Source organism: Caenorhabditis remanei, chromosome X (assembly GCF_010183535.1).
Source record: "Caenorhabditis remanei strain PX506 chromosome X, whole genome shotgun sequence".
NCBI classification, from domain to species: Eukaryota; Metazoa; Nematoda; class Chromadorea; order Rhabditida; family Rhabditidae; genus Caenorhabditis; species Caenorhabditis remanei.
Window position 1 is genome coordinate 13,119,841 of NC_071333.1, and position 21,980 is coordinate 13,141,820.

General features: G+C 37.7%; 5 protein-coding genes across 5 annotated transcripts; 3 read left to right on the forward strand and 2 right to left on the reverse strand.

Moving 5' to 3' along the window:
* Positions 1-344: 344 nt before the first annotated feature.
* Positions 345-904, forward strand: GCK72_024601 (uncharacterized protein; the record flags this gene model as incomplete). Its single annotated transcript, XM_053735950.1, has 4 exons — positions 345-486; positions 537-673; positions 722-820; positions 866-904. The coding sequence occupies 4 exons, from the start codon at positions 345-347 to the stop codon at positions 902-904; spliced, it is 417 nt and encodes a 138-aa protein (XP_053579516.1).
* Positions 905-1,041: 137 nt separating this feature from the next.
* Positions 1,042-1,656, forward strand: GCK72_024602 (uncharacterized protein; the record flags this gene model as incomplete). Its single annotated transcript, XM_003117665.2, has 4 exons — positions 1,042-1,137; positions 1,192-1,264; positions 1,319-1,455; positions 1,519-1,656. 4 exons carry the CDS (start codon positions 1,042-1,044, stop codon positions 1,654-1,656), a joined length of 444 nt encoding a protein of 147 aa, XP_003117713.2.
* A 5,561-nt stretch (positions 1,657-7,217) lies between these two features.
* On the forward strand, positions 7,218-10,202 carry GCK72_024603 (uncharacterized protein; the record flags this gene model as incomplete). The annotated part of the gene is made up of 12 exons (XM_003117953.2): positions 7,218-7,233; positions 7,287-7,358; positions 7,405-7,553; positions 8,028-8,111; positions 8,161-8,200; positions 8,747-8,893; positions 8,941-9,132; positions 9,257-9,342; positions 9,452-9,527; positions 9,580-9,681; positions 9,729-10,088; positions 10,135-10,202. 12 exons carry the CDS (start codon positions 7,218-7,220, stop codon positions 10,200-10,202), a joined length of 1,392 nt encoding a protein of 463 aa, XP_003118001.1.
* An 892-nt stretch (positions 10,203-11,094) lies between these two features.
* GCK72_024604 (uncharacterized protein) lies at positions 11,095-14,838 on the reverse strand (the record flags this gene model as incomplete). The annotated part of the gene is made up of 8 exons (XM_053735951.1): positions 11,095-11,205; positions 11,254-11,324; positions 11,527-11,782; positions 12,506-12,641; positions 13,155-13,270; positions 13,941-14,015; positions 14,290-14,433; positions 14,779-14,838. 8 exons carry the CDS (start codon positions 14,836-14,838, stop codon positions 11,095-11,097), a joined length of 969 nt encoding a protein of 322 aa, XP_053579517.1.
* Positions 14,839-18,486: 3,648 nt separating this feature from the next.
* GCK72_024605 (uncharacterized protein) lies at positions 18,487-21,349 on the reverse strand (the record flags this gene model as incomplete). Its single annotated transcript, XM_003117647.2, has 4 exons — positions 18,487-18,585; positions 19,539-19,595; positions 20,341-20,457; positions 21,278-21,349. 4 exons carry the CDS (start codon positions 21,347-21,349, stop codon positions 18,487-18,489), a joined length of 345 nt encoding a protein of 114 aa, XP_003117695.2.
* Between the last annotated feature and the right edge of the window lie 631 nt (positions 21,350-21,980).

Consider the following 21,980-nt stretch of genomic DNA (forward strand, 5'->3'; position numbering starts at 1 on the left):
GTGTTAACACATCTTAATTTCTATCATGGCGTGTTTCCAGTAAGAAGTACATTTATAAGAAATTCTCACGATTTTAAAACCTTCCAATTTATCCAGCCCCCCTGGACTCACATCTATTTAAATGAGTGTACGTGACGAGAATCAGGTGACAAAATACAAGGAGTGTCACTCACTTTTATTACATTTACATTAGATCAGAAATTATGTTATTTTCTCGGAACTGTCAATATTACGTTATCATGTACTCACAATTTCGTCTTTCCCCATAAACTTTCCTTTTAAATTGATAATCTTTATGACACGCTTTTTTCGTTTTCAAAACTAAATTATTCTACTTTCAGACGATGAGAATCCTAGTTTGTGCATTGTTACTTATTTGTGGAGCAGTTGCTTTCCGCACACAATCTACTGGTGTTAAAGGAAAACTTATGTGTGGAAGTAAGCCTGCAGTCGGAGTGAATTTGAAACTTTTTGATGAAGATAACGGTTAGTTCCTCCACATATTGGGTTTCGCAATACATACAAAGTTGTTTTAGGACCAGACCCAGATGACGTTCTTGACCAAAAGACAACTGATGATGAAGGTAACTTCCTACTCACCGGATCATCGATGGAACTGACTCCAATTGACCCGGAATTGAGAATCTTCCACGATTGTAATGATCATGGAAATGTAAGAGGGAATTTTTCAATCTATAAATGATATCGATATTATTTTCAGCCATGTCAACGTGAATGGGTTATCAGGATACCAGCTAAATACATCACTAACGGACCAGAAGTAAAGGACATCATGGATTTGGGAACTATGAATTTGGAGGTATGCTACAGTTTTTTAAAATTATTGTTCCAAATTTTGATTCAGATTGAACTGGACAACGAGAGTAGAAGCTGTGCACACTAAAAAGTTCAACTTTTTGTATAAATAAAGTTTTTGAGTTAACACCCACAAATTATTTCTGATATACCTCGTTGGTTTGAAACCATGTTAATTTCTTTTGCAATTTAATGTTTTCAAAACTAACCCCCACTACTTTAGACATGATTTCGAACACCTCAATTATTGGCGCTTGTCTTTTGACAATCGTGTTAGCAGCATCTGTCCCCGAGCAGCATACGGGACGTCAAAATTATAGAGTGAGTTGTTTTCAAAACTGTTATTATGTATTCTCGGAAATGTTACAATTATAGGTAAAAGGAGTGTTCCGATGTGGAAGTGAGCCGGCGAAGAATGTTCAAGTGAAGCTTATTGATGATGACTTCGGTGAGATATTTTCATAGGTATTACCAAACATGAAAAAGATCAAAATTGCTACAGGATCCGACCCAGATGACGATTTAGGGAATGTTTACACCGACGTCGATGGAGCTTTCGAATTGAACGGATCAACTACTGAGCTGACAACTATTGACCCACATCTCAAGATTTACCACGATTGCGATGACGGAATCAATGTGAGTGATTCATAATTTGTTTTCATTCCTTTTTATTTGAATAATGTGATAAAACATTTCCAGCCATGCCAAAGACGCTGGAAGTTTGAGTTGCCAAACAGTTATATCTTCTCTAATTCTGAAAACGCAAAGACTCTTGACATCGGAATTTGGAACTTGGAAGGCGTTTTGCCAGGAGAAAGCCGTGACTGCAATCATTAAAGCCTTCTGTTTTTATTTCTATCTTTTTTGAGCATAAATAAATCATTTTGAAATGAAATCCCTCTTGAGAAGATGTACTTTTACATACCATCAAGAATATGAATGAGAAACCGTAAGACCACTTCGAAAGTGTTTCTCATCTTCTTCCTCATTATTCTATTTTCACTCTCGATATTCTTTTTCTTTTGAGAATCTTCCAGACAATTTTGAGGCCATCTACTCGGCGATGCTATCTTTCCGCAGTCGTGGGTGTTGCGCACGTTGATGACGTTTTGAAGTACCCATACGATCGGTCACTAGCTGACTTTCCTTTTCATAACAAAAAACTAATTTCTCAATTTTCTCTCTTTTTCTCACTTCACCTCTACTGACCGTCTTCGGCGGCCGGCGCTTTTTTTCTGACACCAAGTGCCACCGGTGCGGAGCGACGTTGTCTCGCCGACGATATATTTGTTGTAGTAGAAGAGGCGAAATTTCGGAGGCGAAAGTGAAACATGCTTTTTTATTGGTGACCACGACCCAGAACAGTAAGAGGTGAAGAGATTTGAAATCCGAAGGCGTTTCATCCGACCTATATTATTGGGTCTCATCTATTCACGAGATTGTGCAAACAAAACACTTTGTTCAACTCAAGAAAAGTTTCACCGAACGCACTTTTATAGGGTCGTTCATGGATGCTGACAGTTTTTCAAAAAACGATTTATGCAGTTTCATGATGTTTTCTATCCGCTGCGGCTTCAATATTTCCAAGTTTTAAAAGTTGGAAACACCGCTTGTCAATAGTTCAATTCTTTACATCGGAAGCAGTTTTTTCCTTTTTTACCCTTTCGGCATTGTTGAAGGTGTCGACATCATTGATAGCGGTATCTCTTATCATCTAAACCTCCCATAGAGTGATATAATAACTAACTGATGTCTCCTCTCCCCTTTAGCTAGAGAGATATGCAACAATGACGATGAAGGATCGGTTGCGTACGAACAAATGATAACAAATCTGACCCGACACCCTAATATCCTTTCTTTTTCTTTAGTATTTTGATGGTATCAGCGATTGTCGTCGTCGTGTCATTTCTTTTAAATTCATGATTGCACTTTATCGGTTTTGTAGGTGCTTCAGTCTCGAAAAGTATCTGTTGTCCGATTTCTCTTCTCTTTCCTAATACGTTTTCCCGATTGGGTATGTATGAGAATAAATTCATAACTTTTTCACTTCTACCATCTACTTTTTTCTCCTGAATTTCTTTATACTTCAAACAAACCCTAGAATTACCACACAACGAGAACCCACCCACAAACCAAACATGTGATGTTCCTTTCTTTTCTTTTCAAAAGATGAATATTCGTTTTTTTCGGTTTGCCTCTAACCCCTTAAGCTTCTTCACAATATCCATTCTCACCGCTCGTTCTGATCATCCTCTTAAGCTGGACCTTTCGTTTTCATCAAGACTCGTCAAAAAGTGAAATGACAGTAAGTGTGGCGATGTACACGTTTCTTTTCATACAGTAATAGTGTATACATCATTTTTGCTTCTTCTTCTTATTCTTCCATCCAATGTGTTTTTTTCTCGCAAGTGTCCGGGAAAGTGAACGAAAGTAAACTAGTCGGTAAAGAAAATTGTCGTTCATCCCACAGTCGGCCCTCTCTCTTTCTCTCGGTTACTGTCTTGACAACGACACTCCGCCAGAATCTCGTATGAGGTAAAAATGAGATCAAGAGAAGCGCACGGGTCGAACGAGAAGACAGAGAGAAACAGATCGTACACGGCTTCTTCGGGACGGAGAGACAGCAGCGAAGGCCACCCCATGACCTGGATCCTCGCTCTTCACTCATTTCACTTTTCTCGTGACGCACCGCGCCAGCACTTTCACCTGAAATCGGCCCCTCATCTCTTTCGATCCCTCGTTAGGGGTAAAATAGGGGGCTAGGTGGAGGGAATGAGTGAAGGAGGGCCACTTTTCGGACAACATCAATAAGATTGACCTCTGACAAGAACATGATTCCTTTCATTTTCATTCTCTCTTTCATATTCCTTTCTGGAAGCTTCTCTCATTAATTTTTTTGAAATTTTGTTTTCTGACTATTATCATGACCCACTGTTTCTTTAACAATCAGATCAGTTTCACTCCATTTGATGTATCCTTTCCACCAGACATTCCCCATTTGTAAGACATAAGAATCGCGGTAGTATTCGTTTTTTCTCGTACTTTCCGAACTATCGCTTCCTCTCAGATAATACTTTTATAATAAAACATTTTTCTTCCGCTCGTCTTTCTAACCATTTTGTATAATCGTACTTATCAATTTCATCTGTTATTGGAATGTGAAAAACCAAGTGAATGACGCCCAAATATTATGATACCTCCGCTTCTAAGTTGAAATATGTGATGTAATATTATTTCATGACTAATTTATGAATGACGATTAAGAACAATGATTTTTTGATTGACGTGATCAAATTTGAAAGGTACTGTAACAGTTTTTGTAGTTTTTTCGTGAATTCCATACAGTATCATTTTTCCCCATCAGCCGGTCTTTCAATAATCTCTCTGTAAAAAAAAGCGTTTCGAAATGGGTTCACCCCTACCAGCCATCGTTTTTTTTCTGTCCACATGCATGTCAACCTGGAGCGGAAAAAACTGGCTCCGTCGGTATTGAGAGCCACGAGAGTGCATTCAGGTGGAGGAGAGTTTGCGCGGTAGCCGCGCGGAGGGCACCGCCTCCGGGTCTGTCCACAATTAATTTTTTTGCTTCTTGTGGCTGCCGCCGCAGCCGGTTACGGAGGGCTCCATGAGTCTTGGACGACACTGAGCAACAGGCATACGATGTCAACACTCTCGAAATACATTTTCACTCTTTTCTCGACTGATGATGATGCCAATGATTCTCACTTTCTATTTAGATAGTCCTTATGATATTGTGTATGGTTGATATTGCATCAATGTTCTATTCTGAATCGTTTCTGGAAAATGTTGAACTTTCTGATTCGGAAAACGTCATGTAACGTCATAATCTTCCAAATCTTTGTGATCAACTTGTTTCTTGCTGCTAATGAGTCACGTTTTGGAACACTCTTGAACTTTTTGTGCCTGGACTTTTATGCTTCTGAGACTATCATAATTTTGTCTACTCTGCTCAAAATCATTCCTGATTTTTTTCCATCAAAATATTCTACTTTCAGTTTTAATCCACGGTTTTGCACTAAGTTTGGAATTTTACCTGTGGTACCGTAAGTGTAGCTAGGGTTTCATACAGCAGGAAAAACAAACTCGAATCACATTCTGAATGTATCAAATCCTCATTCTTAATAATATTTTGTTACTGAAATCAACAGTTCCAACTGCTCCTCATTCACCCTGTTTTTTTTCTATCAGCTTCGCTATCCCCTCATTCAAGTTTTTTGAAAACGATAGTTTCCCCCTTTCTACCGTAATGTTTGTTTTTTTCTCATCTGATTCAAAATTGCCAATCGAGCCCCCCCCCCCCCCCCTTCTCACAAATTGCAAAGAATCGGCGCCACTGTCATCAAATGGACAGTGGCTCGTTGTTGAAGTATCGTCCACCGGTCAAACAGTGTGAAAATATATCGGAGAGAAGGGGGGCGATGCTCCTGGAGCAAGGTGAGAGCGCTCCGCAAGAGCTGTTGCCCGGTCAGCCATTCTTGTTTTGTTTGTTGCTCTCTCTGACTGGCAGACCAAGTCGTTGCGGGGCGCCGTACGGTAGCCGGTCATTTGGATGTTTGCAAAACGACTTCAGGTGGACCTCTCTGTCCTTTCTCTCACTCACTTCATCGCATTGCCGCTGCCTCATTTTTGACGAAAAGCACAAAACACTAAATCAAATAATTCCGCGAGAGGCAGTGTATTTTTGTCATTGTGTTATGCAATACATGCCAAAAAGACAACAGACTACAAAAATGAGTCAGTTCGCTTTGAAAAAAAATAACTAGACGGATTTAAAACTTTTTCAGAACTTGAGAATCCTCATGCCATTTTTTGTTGTTTACCATTTCATATTGTTTGAACTCACAAATGTTGTGTTTCAAAAAAGCGCTGATCGCATTCAATTTTATCAGTAAAATGAGTTCTGAAGCTTTTGATTTTTGCCTTTGGCGCGCACAGGTTACGTGATTTATGGTGCAAAATCATCTGATAATTTTTCTTCGTGCTTCGTAATCAATCACGAGTTATCGTAGGCTTAAGAAAAAAAAAAATGCAAGAAAAGAGAAAGCAATCGAAAGTTTGGAAACAGTGTAGTTGGGGAATCAAGATGGATTATTGAATACGTAATTTTAACAATTTCCCCAGATAGGGAACTATACTGCGTCATAGAAACATTAAAAACTGCACAATCATCAAAAAAATGTGTGTTTGTCTCCAGAGAAAAATAATGGGATTTGGAAAAGTGTTGCCCACGCAAATCATGATCCGCATCTGCAATCAGTTTTAGCCTTTCATTGCAACGTGCTGAAACATGCTCCGTTCATCCAGAGTTTGTTGGAACACGTTTCTATTCCTTGTTGATTTAATGATGTGCTCCCGAACCACAATGTCAATGACAAAAAAACCTGTTTTTGCGTTGGAGGCTCAAAAAATCAAACGAACCGAAAGAATAAAATGAAAAAGCACATCACATTGTAATTTATTTCTTTTTCTATTCACACACCACCGTTTCTTACTTTACTCGTACCTATCTACCTTTATGCAGTATGAATAAGAAAGATTTGTTCATTTGCATTGAAAGTTTCAATTGAGGGCGGCGAGGTTTGTACCATTGTTGAGAGGTCCCTTGGTGTCAGACACCACCATCCTGACTCATCTTTTTCGGACACCTCCATCTCATACGGTTTTCATTGTTCGAACTCAATATGAGTTCTGATTGAATTAAAATCGGTACGTCTCTAAAGAAAACTGTTTTTTTCTCTTCCTGTCTCATTTGTGAAATCATTTCCATAAAATCGTATTTCTACCTTTCTCCTTAGTTTTTGTCATTGTTAGAACATAACTTTCTCCTAATGACGTTTCACTTCTTTTCGGCAATTAGATCAGTTTTCAATTCAACATTGAATCGTTGTGCAATATGATTCACTGATAAAAAAATCTTCTTGCCCCTATTTGACGCAATCGAAACTTATTCTTTCGGCCGCCAACTGGCACATAAACACTGTCAGGTAATAGATCATAGAGTTGCAGTATACTTTCTCTTTTTCTCTTCCATCGGCGCCATCCATCTCGAAACTTTCAATTCGTTACTTATCATCGAGACGGCTTATTTCTGGAAAAGCTCTCATTTCATGTGACACTGACCGCGTCGGTGATTAAGAGTGTCAAACACTGTCAACCTTGGACGCGCCAAAAATCGCTCGACACTGCTGATAACTGTTCTGAGCCGCAAAAGGGGTTGGAAAAAGAGTGAATTGCCGATAAAATAAAGGTTGACTGATTAGCAGTGCCACTTTATTCGTTATTGCTCGAGTGCATAAACAGGTCGACACCTCTCTTCGGTCTCGCCTGTATTCTTCTACAGTACTAACTCTCAACTCTCATTCTCTTACTAACTCAACATGGCTGCTGCTTATTGTATGTATCTTCTTAGTTTTAATATTTCAATAATACTATTTCGTAATTTCCAGGCGAGACCCAATTTCATGGTTTGAACCAATTCGGATTCCCGTTCAACAACTTGGATTACAAGTACGGAAGTTGTGAGTGTTCTTTATATCCCAACAGTTGGACGTCATTCATTTATAGACTCTTCACCAATGAACGGCACTGGCTCAGTTGGTCACCGATGGAATTCTCTGAGCCCGGAGCCACATTCGGGAACGGAGTCGACTGCAAGCACTCCGTTTGTCAAAAGTGAATTCCCGTTTGATGATGATCTTTTCGGAATCGATCAGGTTTGTTTTTTTTCGGTTTTTTTTTTCAATTTGGGTGTGGTTACGTTAATTATTTTATGGCTACTCTGGAAACTGATTGAATTTGAGTTTGAAAAAATCAAATTAGGAAATTATATATTTTAAGAACAAGTTGAAGAAGACTCATATTAGTTATCAATCGTCATTACTTCCTCCGCTGATTCATTGTTTTTGTTAGTACGAATGGTCATTTTGCTCTCAATTCTGCAATATTGTTTTTGTATGACGATAGTATTTTAAATACTTCAAAACTTGCCTTTCCATTTCTACATTTCAATTTTTCACTCTCATTTTCTTTTCTTTTTTTACAGTAAAGCACGTGTGCGCTATTTACGTCATAGAGGTAATAATTGATAAGGACCGATTAATACCGAAAGACTTTTTGAATGACTTTTTTGCAACATCATCAAAAAAAAGAGACACAAGAACACAATGTACAACAACTTGGATTTTTAGGTAAACAACGTCAAGCAACATCCAATGGATATGCATTGCAATCTTCCAATGCCAACTCTGGAGTACAATCGGAGATTCTCGAAGGTATATATACACTTGCAGGGGAGTACTGTAACAAATTATCTTTTTCCAGGACGCCGATGACAGCGTATTCGTGAAAAACGAAATTGAAGGTTGGTGTTGGATACTGTAGTCTGGGATTAGACACACATTCATAAACATTCGCGACCACTTTTCATCGGTGTCAATCATAATCTCGGTTTCTATTAACACTCCCACTCCCTTTCTTTATCCGACTTTCTCCCATGTGTTCCTCATTGGAAAACATCTCATTTCGTCGGCGAGATACTTTCAGAAAACACGTTTTCGGGTTCGATTAGGGTAGTTAGGCACAGGTCAGCTTTTTCTTGGTCTGACGGCACGCCTGGATTGACGAGTGAAAGTTTTGTGTATGCGAACAAGCGGCTACCGAATTAGTTCTGATCGGGGTCAACATTTTTTTCTAGCGATCGCCGCAGAGAAGGATCAGAGAATAACACTTGGTAAAAAAACCAAAAAAGACAACAAAAGTAAGAGATAGAGGAATAGAAAAATAAGACACTAGATATAAATGGAAATGTGTCAGGGTTACTCAAGTGTAGGTCATTAGCGGAAGACCATTGACATGCATCATCGCTTTTTGTTTTATAAGTACACCAAGCAACAGAAAAAAGTTTCAGAAAACATCCTCAATTTCAATGTCAATCCGGAGATTGCGCAAGACAACGGTCTTGACACCCAGCAAATGGATATCTATAGGGATTTGATTCTCCGTCATTTGATCCAGGACATCAGTACCACTTGTGCCAAATTAGGACTTCCAACTGGTAAGATCTAAGTAGGGAAAACTTGTTATTAATGATCATTCTTTCAGATTTCTATGTTTGGACCTCTGAACATGGAGCTCGTTGGATCAACGAGATGTGCCAACAATTCTCTCTTCAACCTCCCCGAAACTGCTTTGTCACCGGTCGTGTTCTGCTCGGAATGAGTCAGAAAGACTTTGAAATGTTTTTGCCGGAGGGAGGAGACACGTTGCACGCCCAACTCCAAGTGTGGAAGACCGGTACGTCAGATTACGTGTGGTATGATGTGATTAGGAGAGCAAGGACATAAATCACGCCCTTTTTCCGAATCATCGTCTTATTGTTATCATCAAACTGCTTAGCGTCAATCTATTACAATTTCAGCATTCGAATCTTATCATCCACCAGTGACTGTGCAAAGCTCCGGATTGACCGCTGCTAACAACACCATGGAATCAAAAACTAATTGGGTATGTTAATTTTGATTATGTCATCCTCAACTGTGCGGCAAAAAGTCTTTTCCCATGTGTGCCCCTATTTGCTCAACGCGTTTTTCATAAAGCCTTTTCGTATTTTTAGATGGCCAACACCAACAATCAAACAAACAACATGGCAGCTACTGAGAACCCGAATCACCCATTTTTCAATGGAAACGGTTAGTGCTAACCGGAAGCCAGTCGAATTGAATAAGTAAATTTTATTTTTAGGAGGGTATCCAAACATGTCGATGGGCAGCTTCTTCCAACAAGGAACTGTTCTGCCGTCACCAAGCAATAGTGACACGAGCAGCAATGGAAGCAGCCAAGACAGTTAGTAAAGAAGAGAAAATGATTTTGTTATCATGTTTCATTTTCAGTGAATGATGATGACCTCGATCTTCAAATGAACACTCCAAACTGCAACCTTTCCAACTTTTTCCATCATCCTGGTTACATGAACTCTCCAATTGAATCCATGTGCAATGGAAGCGAAGGAGACGACGATGACCGTGCCTACACTCGCCACCAAGGAACCGTCCATCTCTGGCAGTTCATTCGCGAGCTTCTCGACCAACCGAAGCAATACGGAACCTGTGTTCGATGGGTTGAAAGAGACGAGGGAACTTTCAAAATCGAGTCTTCTCTGCTGCTCGCGAGATACTGGGGACAAAGAAAGAACCGTTCACAGATGAACTACGATAAGCTGTCAAGAAGTCTCCGTCAATACTACAAGAAAGGTAATGGGAGTTCATCTGATTTATTTATAAATCAATTTAACTTCAGGAATAATCCAAAAGCCAGAGAAGAAGCAACGACTGGTCTACAAATTCCTGCCTCCTTACAACTTGTAGTCATCTAACAGGCAGACAACGACGTGTTATCTGTGTATGTGTTTTGTGTGCATGAATGTAATTTCATGCGTCATCTCTCTATTCCAGTCAATACCCTGTGTACATTTTTCATTGTCCTGTCGGTCCAGTGTGGTCCCATTTCCCGATATCTGTGATACAAGATATACTTCCATGTACTGTTCGTTGTAGAACACATTTTTTTGTCTCCCCGTTTTGATTCCCACTTTTCATTTAGTCTGACTATTTTGTCAATATCTATTGATTGATTCTTTGGGAATTTTTAAAGTATTACTATTCATCTAATCCCCCGTTGTGCGAGTGTGTAGTTCAGATGTCTGAATATTGTATCACTCTTCTTATTTATTGTACCCAATTTGCAATGTATACCGGTTGAAAACCGTGCAATTTTCTACTTTACCTTTGTCCCCGTCAAAAACCCCTCTCTCCCGAATACTTTACCAAATAACGGCTCATTTATTCACCAGTGACATCAAAAGAAAGCGTTTTATTGAATTGAATTCGATTGTAATTATTTTTTCGAGATTTCTAATTTTCTTTTCTTTTCGAATTGTTTAATTCTACATTCCACTTATCTTCACTCCATCATCCACTCTAACATACTTTAATGCCGAATCATCAGTAAATGTCTATTTCATAGCCTAGATACCCCCAAAGAGTTTGTATTAAAACAATGTGTAGTCCCAGTGTTTTTTTCTCCTTGAACTTGATTGTGCTATTATTTTATTCCGAATGTATTATATTTTACACATAAATATTTCTTGAAAATAACAAAAATTGGCTTTCAGCAAACATTAAAAAAAGAGTAAATTTCAGAGTTTAGATTATTCTCCCGAAACACAAATAAAAACAATTAGTATATCAAAGTCGTTAATTATCCCAAATAGTTCATAGCGGTAAACTGCTGCTGTTGTTGCTGTTGCTGCTCCACATCCTGCTGTTGCTGTACAAGTCCAAAGGTCTCGAAGTCAGTCGTGTAAAACTGCTGGAATAGAGAACGACGGGTCATTACGTCAATGCTTTTGAGAGCTACCTGTCCATTTCCATTATCAGTCAATGGCAACTGTCCTCCGACTGGAAAATAGTTAGGTTGTTGAAGAAACCCTGGAAAATCGGAGTTATAACACAAATTGGAAAGTCGTAAACTGTGTTTGTGGTTAGAAATAAGCACAAAATGTTTCACTGTAAACAAGTTGAGAAAAAAGGGACTTTGGAATCTAGATGATAAAAGAAAACGTGAAAATGTGTAACAAGAGTTAGTAAAACAAATGAGGGAATGAAACTATACCTGTTAGGAAAATCTCACCATTTGTGTTATTGATAACAGTTGGTTGGACAGCGGGTATAACCATAGCCTGCATGGCAGGATTGACCAAAGGAAGATTGAGAAGACTCGAGTTGACCAGATTCTGAGAAGCAACTACAGTAGCATCAGCAAGTGCATTCTGCATAGCTTGCGCCTCGTCAGCAGCAAGTTGTGCAAGACGTCTTCTTTCCTCTTCCTCCATTCTCAGAGCTTGCTGTTTTGAACGAATTCTTTGATTTCCAAACCAATTGTTTACCTTGAAAACAACATATAAACATTAATAGTTGTTCATTCTACTACGTTTCTCTTAATCTGTTGCTCGTCAACTCACAAAATACAACACATCACACTAATCTTTGAAATCTGCTACTTTGCACAGTGTTAAGACGTTTCATTCATTATGGCCGGCTATATTCGGATTCGATGCAAGATAAGACTTGCCACACTTTGTCAACTATTGTTATTTACAAATCCGCGCCGACTCCGACGCAGTGATTTTTGGCAAAAGGAAGATTTGATGACTTTGTTGATAGATCAAGGTGTTGATTGTTTTATTTATATGAATGAATCCTTGTTTTATTCTGTGATATTTCAAAATCGGATTTCCAAGTCTAGTTCATTCTCAAAATAATGGAAATTCGTAATACAAGAATCATACAACTTAGTTAAAGGTCTATGATGACAAGTAGTTCCTCTGTTCCATCTTTTTATGCATGGAAATAAATATGACTGTGCACAAACCACAAGTCTAGCCAACATCACTAAATGAAAAGCGTCTAACAAGATTTTCATACTTTCCCGTAGTCCTAATCGGTTCAAGATAGTATTTCACACTCATCCTCTCGGCATCCAGCTCTTAGACTTCTACGTCAGGTAAGTTTTTAAAAGTGGTTCACATATTCCCATGATTCATATATTGTTTTGGGTGTACAATAATTATGAACATCACACACCTCTCTAATCATACATCTGATCTCACCTGAGAAATTTTGATATTACACTGTTTTGCTAATTCTGCTTTCTCCTGGTCGGAAGGATACGGATTTTGACGGTGATCGTGGAACCAGTTTTGTAGAGTGTCCGTTGTATTCTTGTCAAAGTTACGACGTTTCCGACTGAAAGCAAATTTTTATCTGAGTTTTGTAAGATCTGTGAGATTTAACTCTGAAGATTTTATTTAAAGTTTGAAAAGACTTTGTTTAATCTGACAAAGACAATCTGATTTGACTGGCTGTCTAAGTGATTCTGAACTAGAGTGTCCGTGAAATCATCCAATGTATTGGTTAGTATCGTTTCAACAACTATTTGCCATATATCCTAATTTCAAATTTGAACGAATTATAATACACGAAATTTAGAAAACTTTTGCTTGTAAATCTTTTGTTACGTCTTTACCCTAGAGACTATTTATGTCATCGTGTTATTTCCCACTGAACTAAGTTAAGAATATACGGTGTCATCGTTTGTCTGGTAGGATATTATGTTGTGGAAGTAATTTGTGAATGCCATGATACGTAACGTCTAGGATAAGAAAAAATAATGGCACGTACTTTTGAAATTTGATTCAGTAAAATTGAAACTATATTTCAGCGGTGTATGATCAAATCTTTTAAAAGTTCAGTTTATACCCCTGTTGCTCAATGTCTCTCCGGAGAACAAGAATTTTGGTTGCAGCTTCTCCACGAAGGTTGATTTTGGCCTGATCAAAGTGCTTATTGATACTTTGCCGGATGTTACAGTAGTCCTGCAAATACTTTGTTTTATGACATGATTTGTTCATGATTTTTCTTGATTTTTTAATTATATCGCAGAAAAAACTCAAACTTGGGTTTTCTTCTAGTTGTAATATTCTTCTTCGGTAAAACCTTATCTGATTTTCTGGTTCCAAAACTTATAAAAAATAAGGTTTATTTTTCAAGTGGCAGACTTTAGAAACGCTGATATTTATTCATGGATCCCCATAGTATTTCGTGTTTTGTGTTTTTTTGTCAGTTTCCAACATTTAATATTGCTTTTAATGCCATGCACGTATGTTTTTAATCCAAACATTTGACTTTCTTAGCTAAAATCTTGATCTCTTTGGATGCGGATGTCATAATGAAAGTGCATGGAAATGTTCGAAACGATCGTTCGTTTGTTTGATGAAAACTCATGTGATATGATTATTTTCTGGATTACAGTAGATTTTTCTCACAATGAATTGAGTTAAGCCTTTCGAAAGGATAAATTTTAGCACAACAAACTGATACTTTTGTTGTCTTTTCTATTCTTCATCTCATGATTGTTCAACTTCCTAGAGTTTTTAAACAGAAAGTAATTCTCGTGGATTAACTGTGCATTTGTCTTTTTTTCAACAGAAATGTTCAAATATCACAATTTTCAAAAGCATTTTTCGAAAGCTAGAACTGACATACCCTTTCATCAATTGGTCTGAAGTCTCGATGGCTTTTGAGAACCTTCTCACTGTGGGTTAATGATGTTTCCAAATCCTGAAAATAGTATCACAACTCAATGACCACAAGAGGAAAAGCTACTTAAGGCTATCTCGGATCAAGCTAAATGTTGTTTAGCCTTTATTAAAACTTTTCTAATTTCTTATTGGTGTCATCGTTTGACAGAGGAACGATCTATATGTCACGCGCTCTTTGGATTCAAAGGATTTCCAACTGTAAATCCAAAATCCGACTTGACATTCATAGTTTCGATATATATGCCAATGATCGTTTAGAAAATGACAGCTTGGATAAGGACACTTCCTCTTACTTTTTCCAAGTGTCCTAGTTTTGTGAGCATTTCCTCTTTGATTTGATTGACCCCATCTTTATATTTTCGTTCCAAAGGTTGCCATTCTTCATCTTTTTCTGTGTTGATCTCTTCCAATGGAAATGTAGGATTTTCGAACTGTGCCTGCAAAAATAGGTTTGTGAGTTTTGAAATATTCTGAGTCAACTTGACTGGATTTTGATTTTGGATCTTGCCTTTGTTTCTTTTATACTATTGTTTTCATTTGAATGTCATATGATGATCTAGTATTTCTGTTTTTTATTGTTGCAAAAAATGAATAAAACAATGCAACTTAATAAAATGTCCCTGATAACTCCACAAATCAGTTTTCACGATTTTCTATCCCAGTTACCAAGCTCAGATTGAAAATCTGTATTAGCTGACCCAATCCTAGCATAGTAAAGAGCTGATTTGTTTTTTTGTAAATATAGTGTAGTTTTTCGTTTTGGTTCCTTTTCTACCACTTACCAAGATCTCCTCTATCTCTGATGATGCATCCTCCGTGTCAAACAACGCCACCAGATTCATCCTCGAGCCTACAACTGAAACGTGTTAATTTTTGATGCACTACGTCCATTTCGTTTTAACTTCGTTCCGTTAAAACTAAAGATTTATCTATTCGTTCACTATTTTATAGCCAGTTGATCGTTAATTCCGTAAAAGACCACCGGAAAGAGTTATGACCTTTTCTAATCTGCAACACTTTATATTTTTTCATCTTTTAATGCTTACGTAGTAGATCCTTCCTCTCAAGCAACACTTCGTGAAGTAGTCTTCGGTACGGATTCATTTCCACACTTTTTCTGCAAAAACATGCTTACTATTATTCATTCCGGAGAATAACAAGCAAAATATTTGTAATCGTGCCTACTAGAATACCTGTGAGGGATGAATTTGTACCCCGGGGAGGTAAACTTATCCCGAATTCTGGGGTTGTGATTCATCTACCACATCATTTAAATTTGAGAATCTTGTAAAGGGGATTGTACCCTTTAACGCCCAGTTGTTTTTTGTCTATGTGATTTGACCTGATTTTCCATTTCAAAATCCCTCCTCCCCATTCCCTAATCTATATAAAGAGGTTTCAGGTAAGTTAGATATTTTCAGTTTGCTCGTCCCTGCCATCTTTTCATTTTATGTTTTTCTGTTTCTGCATGTCCGAGTCATTTCAATGTTTACTCATATTGTTTTGTTTTCCGCTTGGTAATTCTGGAAATCCTACACATTAATGGAAGCGTGTCTCAATCACAAACCACAGGTTTCACATCTACATTCGATCTATCCAGATCAGATCATTCATCATCATCCTTTCTAGTTTTAACATTAGTAATAGCGCACACAAATCTACCCACAAATCTATTTGAAAGAACACATAGAAGAATATCCCCAAAACTTGGCAATCTTATAAGTTTTCTCAATCAAAACCAAAAGGATCAAACTTACGCAATTGCATTACGGTCAATATTTTCAGCAGCCAGAGTTGTTTGAAGTCGTTTCATAAGATCATCCATGTTAAGCTGATAAAATTGAGGCACGCTCAGTCTTGTAGTAATAGCAACACCTTAATGTGTGATGTGTCAGAATTAGTGAAAGAAGAAGTAAAAAAAGTCACGAAAAATAACGCATTTTTGGATTGTACCGGATTGGTCTAGCACAGAAAAGGTAAGAAATCCGGCTACAGTACACAAGTCAGCCGATAATACTTTTGTTTGGTAAAGTGAGATTGTGAGTGCAAATAGAATTCTATTGGATTACTGTCACCTCGCCCACTGTCTCCTGTCGTTAAGTTAATTTGAGATCTCTATTGACTCATTACGTGATACATCAATACAAAAGACCGACACTTCTTAATGATAGCAAACACTTCTGTCAATTAGGCACTAATCTCACAATGAAAGGAAATAGTATTCAAATTGACACTTATTTCGGAATAAGAAATAAAAGAATTGAAAGCTGAAGAAAGTTAAGAAAAAAAATCAAAAAGCCACGTTAAACTGATAATAACACAATAGCACTATTGGTTTTTTCCTTGTTCTGTTCTTTCAGAGCTTGTTACATGCTGATAAGAGTTCTGTAAAACGTTGCGATATTTCAGTTCAGCAACCTGTCAATTTCCCGTGAAACCCGATTGATTAGTTTCCCTTTTCTCTTCTCAAACTTCCACTATCCAAAATGAAAAACACGAAACTAAAAAAGTTCCGAAGTCCGTTTAGAAGTACAACATCAAAAAGTCTCTAAGGAATCTGGAGTAGTAGCAGAACATGGGTTGAGAAGTAAATGTCAAACGATGACTTCCTCTATCGCTAATTACTCAAGTGTAAATATCATGCAAGATTAGTTTTTACTTTTTCATTAGTAGTAAAAAAGTTTTTCAAGCACATTTTAAATACTTTGTATATTGTGTCTGTTATTCGAGTACAACTGATACGATTTTCACATGTTTTGTTTCTGCACCATAATGCACCGAATTCCTGGAGGATCAAAAGATTTGAAAACAGATGTAATGTTACTCATTGTTTTGCCAAATCCAGCTGAACTAAGAATCTGTAAAATGGATTGTATGATATAATACACGACGCCATGTTCACTATCGTTACATCAGTTGAGTGTAAGCTACAACTGTCACTGTACTCAATGAAAACGTTGGTTATCTCTTGTTGTGTTTGTGTTTCTATCCGAGTAGGTCACGTGTGACAGGACCAGCATTTCCCGGCTTGATCGTTTTGACATGATGCAATTTTTCACGTGTTGAAGAAAAACCTTGCACTGAGGCGAGGCACAAATCACCAGAGACTCAGAGGAAGATATCAATTGAGAACGAAATCAAAATAAAAAAGTGTTTTTCATGTGTTCGGAAAAAGAATTTCTTCTGTGTTTCACAGTCACCTGTTATGAGGAGGCTGTCTGGACACTTTTCACGAGGTGATGTTTGTCCTGTCTGACCACTCAGGATACTGTAGACCATCAAAGAGCAACTTTGATACTTTTAAAAATCTTTCGTTCTTTTTATCATATTCTTCGATCTCAAGCTGTAGACATTTCTGCGACCAGCAATTTCTGTCAGATCAAATGTTCTTCAAATTTATTTAATAACCAAAAGAACGAAATTCGTTCTCCGTTCTGAATGATTTCTCGATTTCATGACCAAAACTGTGATTCTGTTCGTATTTCGCCCCGTTCTATTTGTTTTTTTCTGAACAAACTCTAAGAAAGTGTGGTGTTAACTCATCGCAAAGTATTTGAAAGTTCAACTATTGAACTCGGATATAATATTTACTCTCAGCTTTCAACTTCCGTCCCGCTTGATCTGTTTTCTTCGCTATTTTGCTAAAGTCATTAACGGAGTGTTCTGATAATTTGTTTTATTTATTTCATTCTGATAGAGGAACAAAAAAGACCAAAGTTTTAGATTCGTGTTTTCATTCTGAATGTAAACACTTGGAACAGTGATTCCAGATTTTTAGTTTTTTAAAGGTTAAACGCAAGAGTTGTCTTCAATCCTATTTAGTTCGAATCCCGTCCAGCTTAAGTTTTTGAGAAAGGCTGCTAAGATGCAATATATTTATGTATCGTATGCATCATGCATCATTGAACAGTCTGAATGGATAAAGTGACAACATTGTGTTATTTATACCATTTCAATAACTCTAGAAAAAGCGGTTCTTGGTCGAGTTAGACTTTTTCTGAAACGCTATGACATAGATAGGGGTCCTTTTCGGGCATTTATTCAGCTATTAATAGAAATACTTGTTCCTTTTAGTTTCAACAACTCCTTTCTCTTTTATTCGCAATTCTTTCATTCTGATGTCATATTCTGACCCATTGACCTTCTCTCCTCCACTCAATTATTTCGGAAAAGTTCCCTTTGGTTTCCAGTTCCAATCCAAAATTGTGCATATGTTGAAAATGATATTTCAAACATGGTAGAAAATGTCTCCTGTAATTATCACCTTCAAATGCTACCCTTTACTATTATGCTGAAATTCTTCTTTTCGTCGAATGTGGTTCTTAGAGAACCTTTTCCCTATTTTAAGAAAAGCTGCAAACATTGTCACGGGAGTTTGATCTCAGCAGTGTTTTTATGTTTTGATCTCATTGTTTTCAATGTTCTCGATGTTTTTTGAATGAGAATTTATTGACAGAAGTAGTTTTGAGTTACAAGACAAATTCAAGAAATTAAGAGCATCCGCAGCAGGAGTGGACTCCGTTCCAGTAGGCCAAAGTTCCGGCGTTGTGGCATCCGCGTGGTCCTCCGTTGTGGTTACGAGCCATAATCTAAAATAGTCAAAAAGTTAGACTAGACATACTTTGTTCAATCAAAAAACCAAGGACACTCGAATATTGTGGCGGTGAGCACAATTCGGTTTTTTTCGTAAAAAACAACACTACTTATGCCCCGTTACGTAGTATCGTAGCCTTCTGATTTTCGATCCGCTTCTAAATTGCTTTATGCACATATACACAGAAATATAAAAAATATTTGATCGTGACCGATGTAATTGGCCGTCAAAGAGTCAACGGTTTTGTAGTGGCGTCTGTCGTCAGAATCGTCCCAGAGAACTCGATGGACATGAGAATTTGCAAGAGGTTTATAACTCTTATTCCTCGCGGAACACTATCTCACTTGCTAGAATTTCATATTTACGTCAATTCAAAACCAGTCTTGCTGAAGTTAAATTTAACCTACATGAAATTGTTCTCAAATGTCGTGAGGTCATTTTACCTTTGTTAGAGCTTTGCAGTCGTGTGGTCATTCGAGTTCCATAAGTGAGCATGTTCTTTTTTTCTTCGAATAGGACCTTTTCAAAAATGCTAACCAGAATGTTTTAGTGGTATCCCATCAAGTATTTTCTAAAAAAACCGACTGTGCAATTGCGTTCTTAAATAAGTTATCTTCTAAATTATTATAAAATGACTTAATTGAGCAAGATATAATACCAAAACTGTAGTAGCCAGTTCCCCTATCAGACACTGGGAGCATTAGTCATAGACTGTTACTGATCTCTATCCGATCAATGATGTCTAAAACTTTTCTGACCCCTATCCCATCACTTTGTAAGATGTTCTTCCTTACTAGTGGTGAATAATTCAAAAATCAGAATTGGGGCAACCTCCGCTAAACAACTAGACACTCCCGCCCCTAAAACTTCAGATTGTATCCCATTTACACAATTTACTAACATCCACAGCAAAAACAACAATTCGCGTAGGCGAGACTTCTTCCTTACCTGGCAAGCTCCCATTCCGAGTCCGTTGCACTGGCTCTTGTAGCGGTTGTAGTAGTTCTGAAAAACGGTCAGTTAATTTTCCTCTTTTATTTTCCAAGAGCTATTCAGCGCCGTTCTATTCGAATTAATTCTTAGAAATTGTTAAAAGTGCAAGTGCCACTATAGTAGACATCTCTCGGTTAAGCGTATCCCGTCATAATCTTGCTTTGTTACTTTTTCATGAGACGAGGGGCTATTTTTCTGCGTAGGGTGTTGATAACAATAAGTACTTATTGTCTTTCATTTTGTCAACGTCGACCACCACTCTCGCAATAGCAGCCTAGTAATGACGTTTTTGACTCGTTCGCCATGTGTGTGTGTGTGTTTACGTTGGGACAGGTTATTTTTGTGATTTTCGACATTGTCTTTAGAATTATTTTGAGCTAGTTCTATTTGCTAGTAGTTCCGTCGAATCTGACAAAACTTCTCATTAATTCGTGTGACGTGATTGAGCAGACAATTAGCAGACAAGCTTTTTTCAGATGATGCCAGCAAAACGTCGTTTGTCAAAAATTCTCATCCCAGGTGGGCGAGCCACGTAATCTGCGCGCTAAATTGAGAGTGGTACCGGTCAATGACTTTTCTCACAAAAAGTGATCTTCCGGATGACGAGATTCCCCAAGGATCAACGCTGATATTTATATATATAAACGATAGTCTATCCGGAATTTTGCGATTATGGAGAATGCAAGCTGCAACACCCACTCGAATATCCCCAAAAAGCATTTTTCGCCATTTATCCTGCTTCTAATTCAGTACTCACCTCGACGCAAGTGGTGGAGCAGCTGAGATCGTCAGCACATCTCTTCCAGGCAGCCTCAGTAGTTTCTCCGGATTTCTTGGTTGGTTGTCCGCAGTCCTCGTAGTATCCGATCTTGATCTGTAAACTTTCCTTTTTTTCCATTAAAAAGCTTTATTGGTCGTATGCACCCTAGAATCTAAGATCATTTAATTCAAGTTCAACTTCCCCGTCTTCTTCCGTTTCCATACCTGTTCTGGCAAGGGCTGTCTGCATTCCAAAAGTTTGCCCATAAATTCATTGAACACTTTTTCCCTATTTCCTATTCATACGCATTATCACTGTTTTGGTAGTATCTAGCCTAGTTTGTGATCCACAATCCGGAGTTAACATTCTCAACTTCTTTTCTGTCCATCTTATCTTTTTGATCTAGCTCACGCAACATTAAACAAAATTATAAAGTCTTTGCTCTTTATCAATCCAGAAACCGCGTGGTTTTCTCTATTTACACAGTGACATCGAATGTAATTTAATTTTTATATTCTTTTTGCTACACTGATTAAGAACTTTTAATCTGCACACATGAAAAAAAAAGAAAATGTGTAAAATCGGGGGAGTGTGAGGTCCACTCAACCGTTTCCATTTTGTTTAGATTCTAGTCTTTAAGAATGAGATTCTATGAAACGAAACATAATTTCCGTGCAGTTCTTAAAAACTAACTTAGCGGATGGTCAAACTACGAGGCTCTGTTTTCTTCGAAATCAGGAGGACATTGCGACGCAATGTTTTTGTTTCCTCTTTCGAATGGCAAAACGATCAACAGACCACCGAACACCTTCTATGGTTTCCTTCTTGGTGAGCATGTTACGAAAAAAAACGAAATACGCGTTCCACTTTTCAATTTCTCCTATATTATTCTAGTTTCATACTCTCTCAGATTTCTATTATCCCATAGTCTTACTTGATAGTATCCACAGGAGAGGGATCCAACATCCATGTGGCATCCGATTGGTTTGCATTGAGACTCTCTCATGCAAATGCAGTGGAGGCAGTCAGCGGAGACGTACGCGATAGCTGGAATACAGTATTCCTGTTTTCAATTTTTTTTATTTTTCATTTCAATTTTCAAAATTTTCATACCCAATTCTCTAGTCTTCAATTTTCTATTGTTCTGCAACAGAAGTGATATATAATTTTCTCGTCAGATCTACCATTACTAGTTCAAAACAACAGCTGAGCAATTCTCACGTGGCATGATTTGAGAATGATTTGAGCTAATGTGAGCTTTATCGCACTTTTATCCGGTTAGAATTAACGTTTCCTCACAACAACAACAACAAAAACAAAACAGTAAACATATTAAGGCTAGAACGAAAAGTGGATAGATTAATCATTGGTTTCCGGGTCTATCTTTTGATTCTTGAATTTTGTTCAGTTTCTCATTAGTTAACTACTCTGTCCATCCGAAAATGAACAGAACACCCCTTAGGATAACGTGTGTATGTTATGCTTTCCCGAAATTGCATATGCATCAGTGTTCAAATTGATCAAAAAGTCTATAGCTCAAATCACAACTAAAAGTCAAAGAAAAAGTTAACCTAGAATTGAGTTAGCAGCCTCTAAATTTGGTTACATTGTAGGTAGACTAATGTTGATCCACTTAT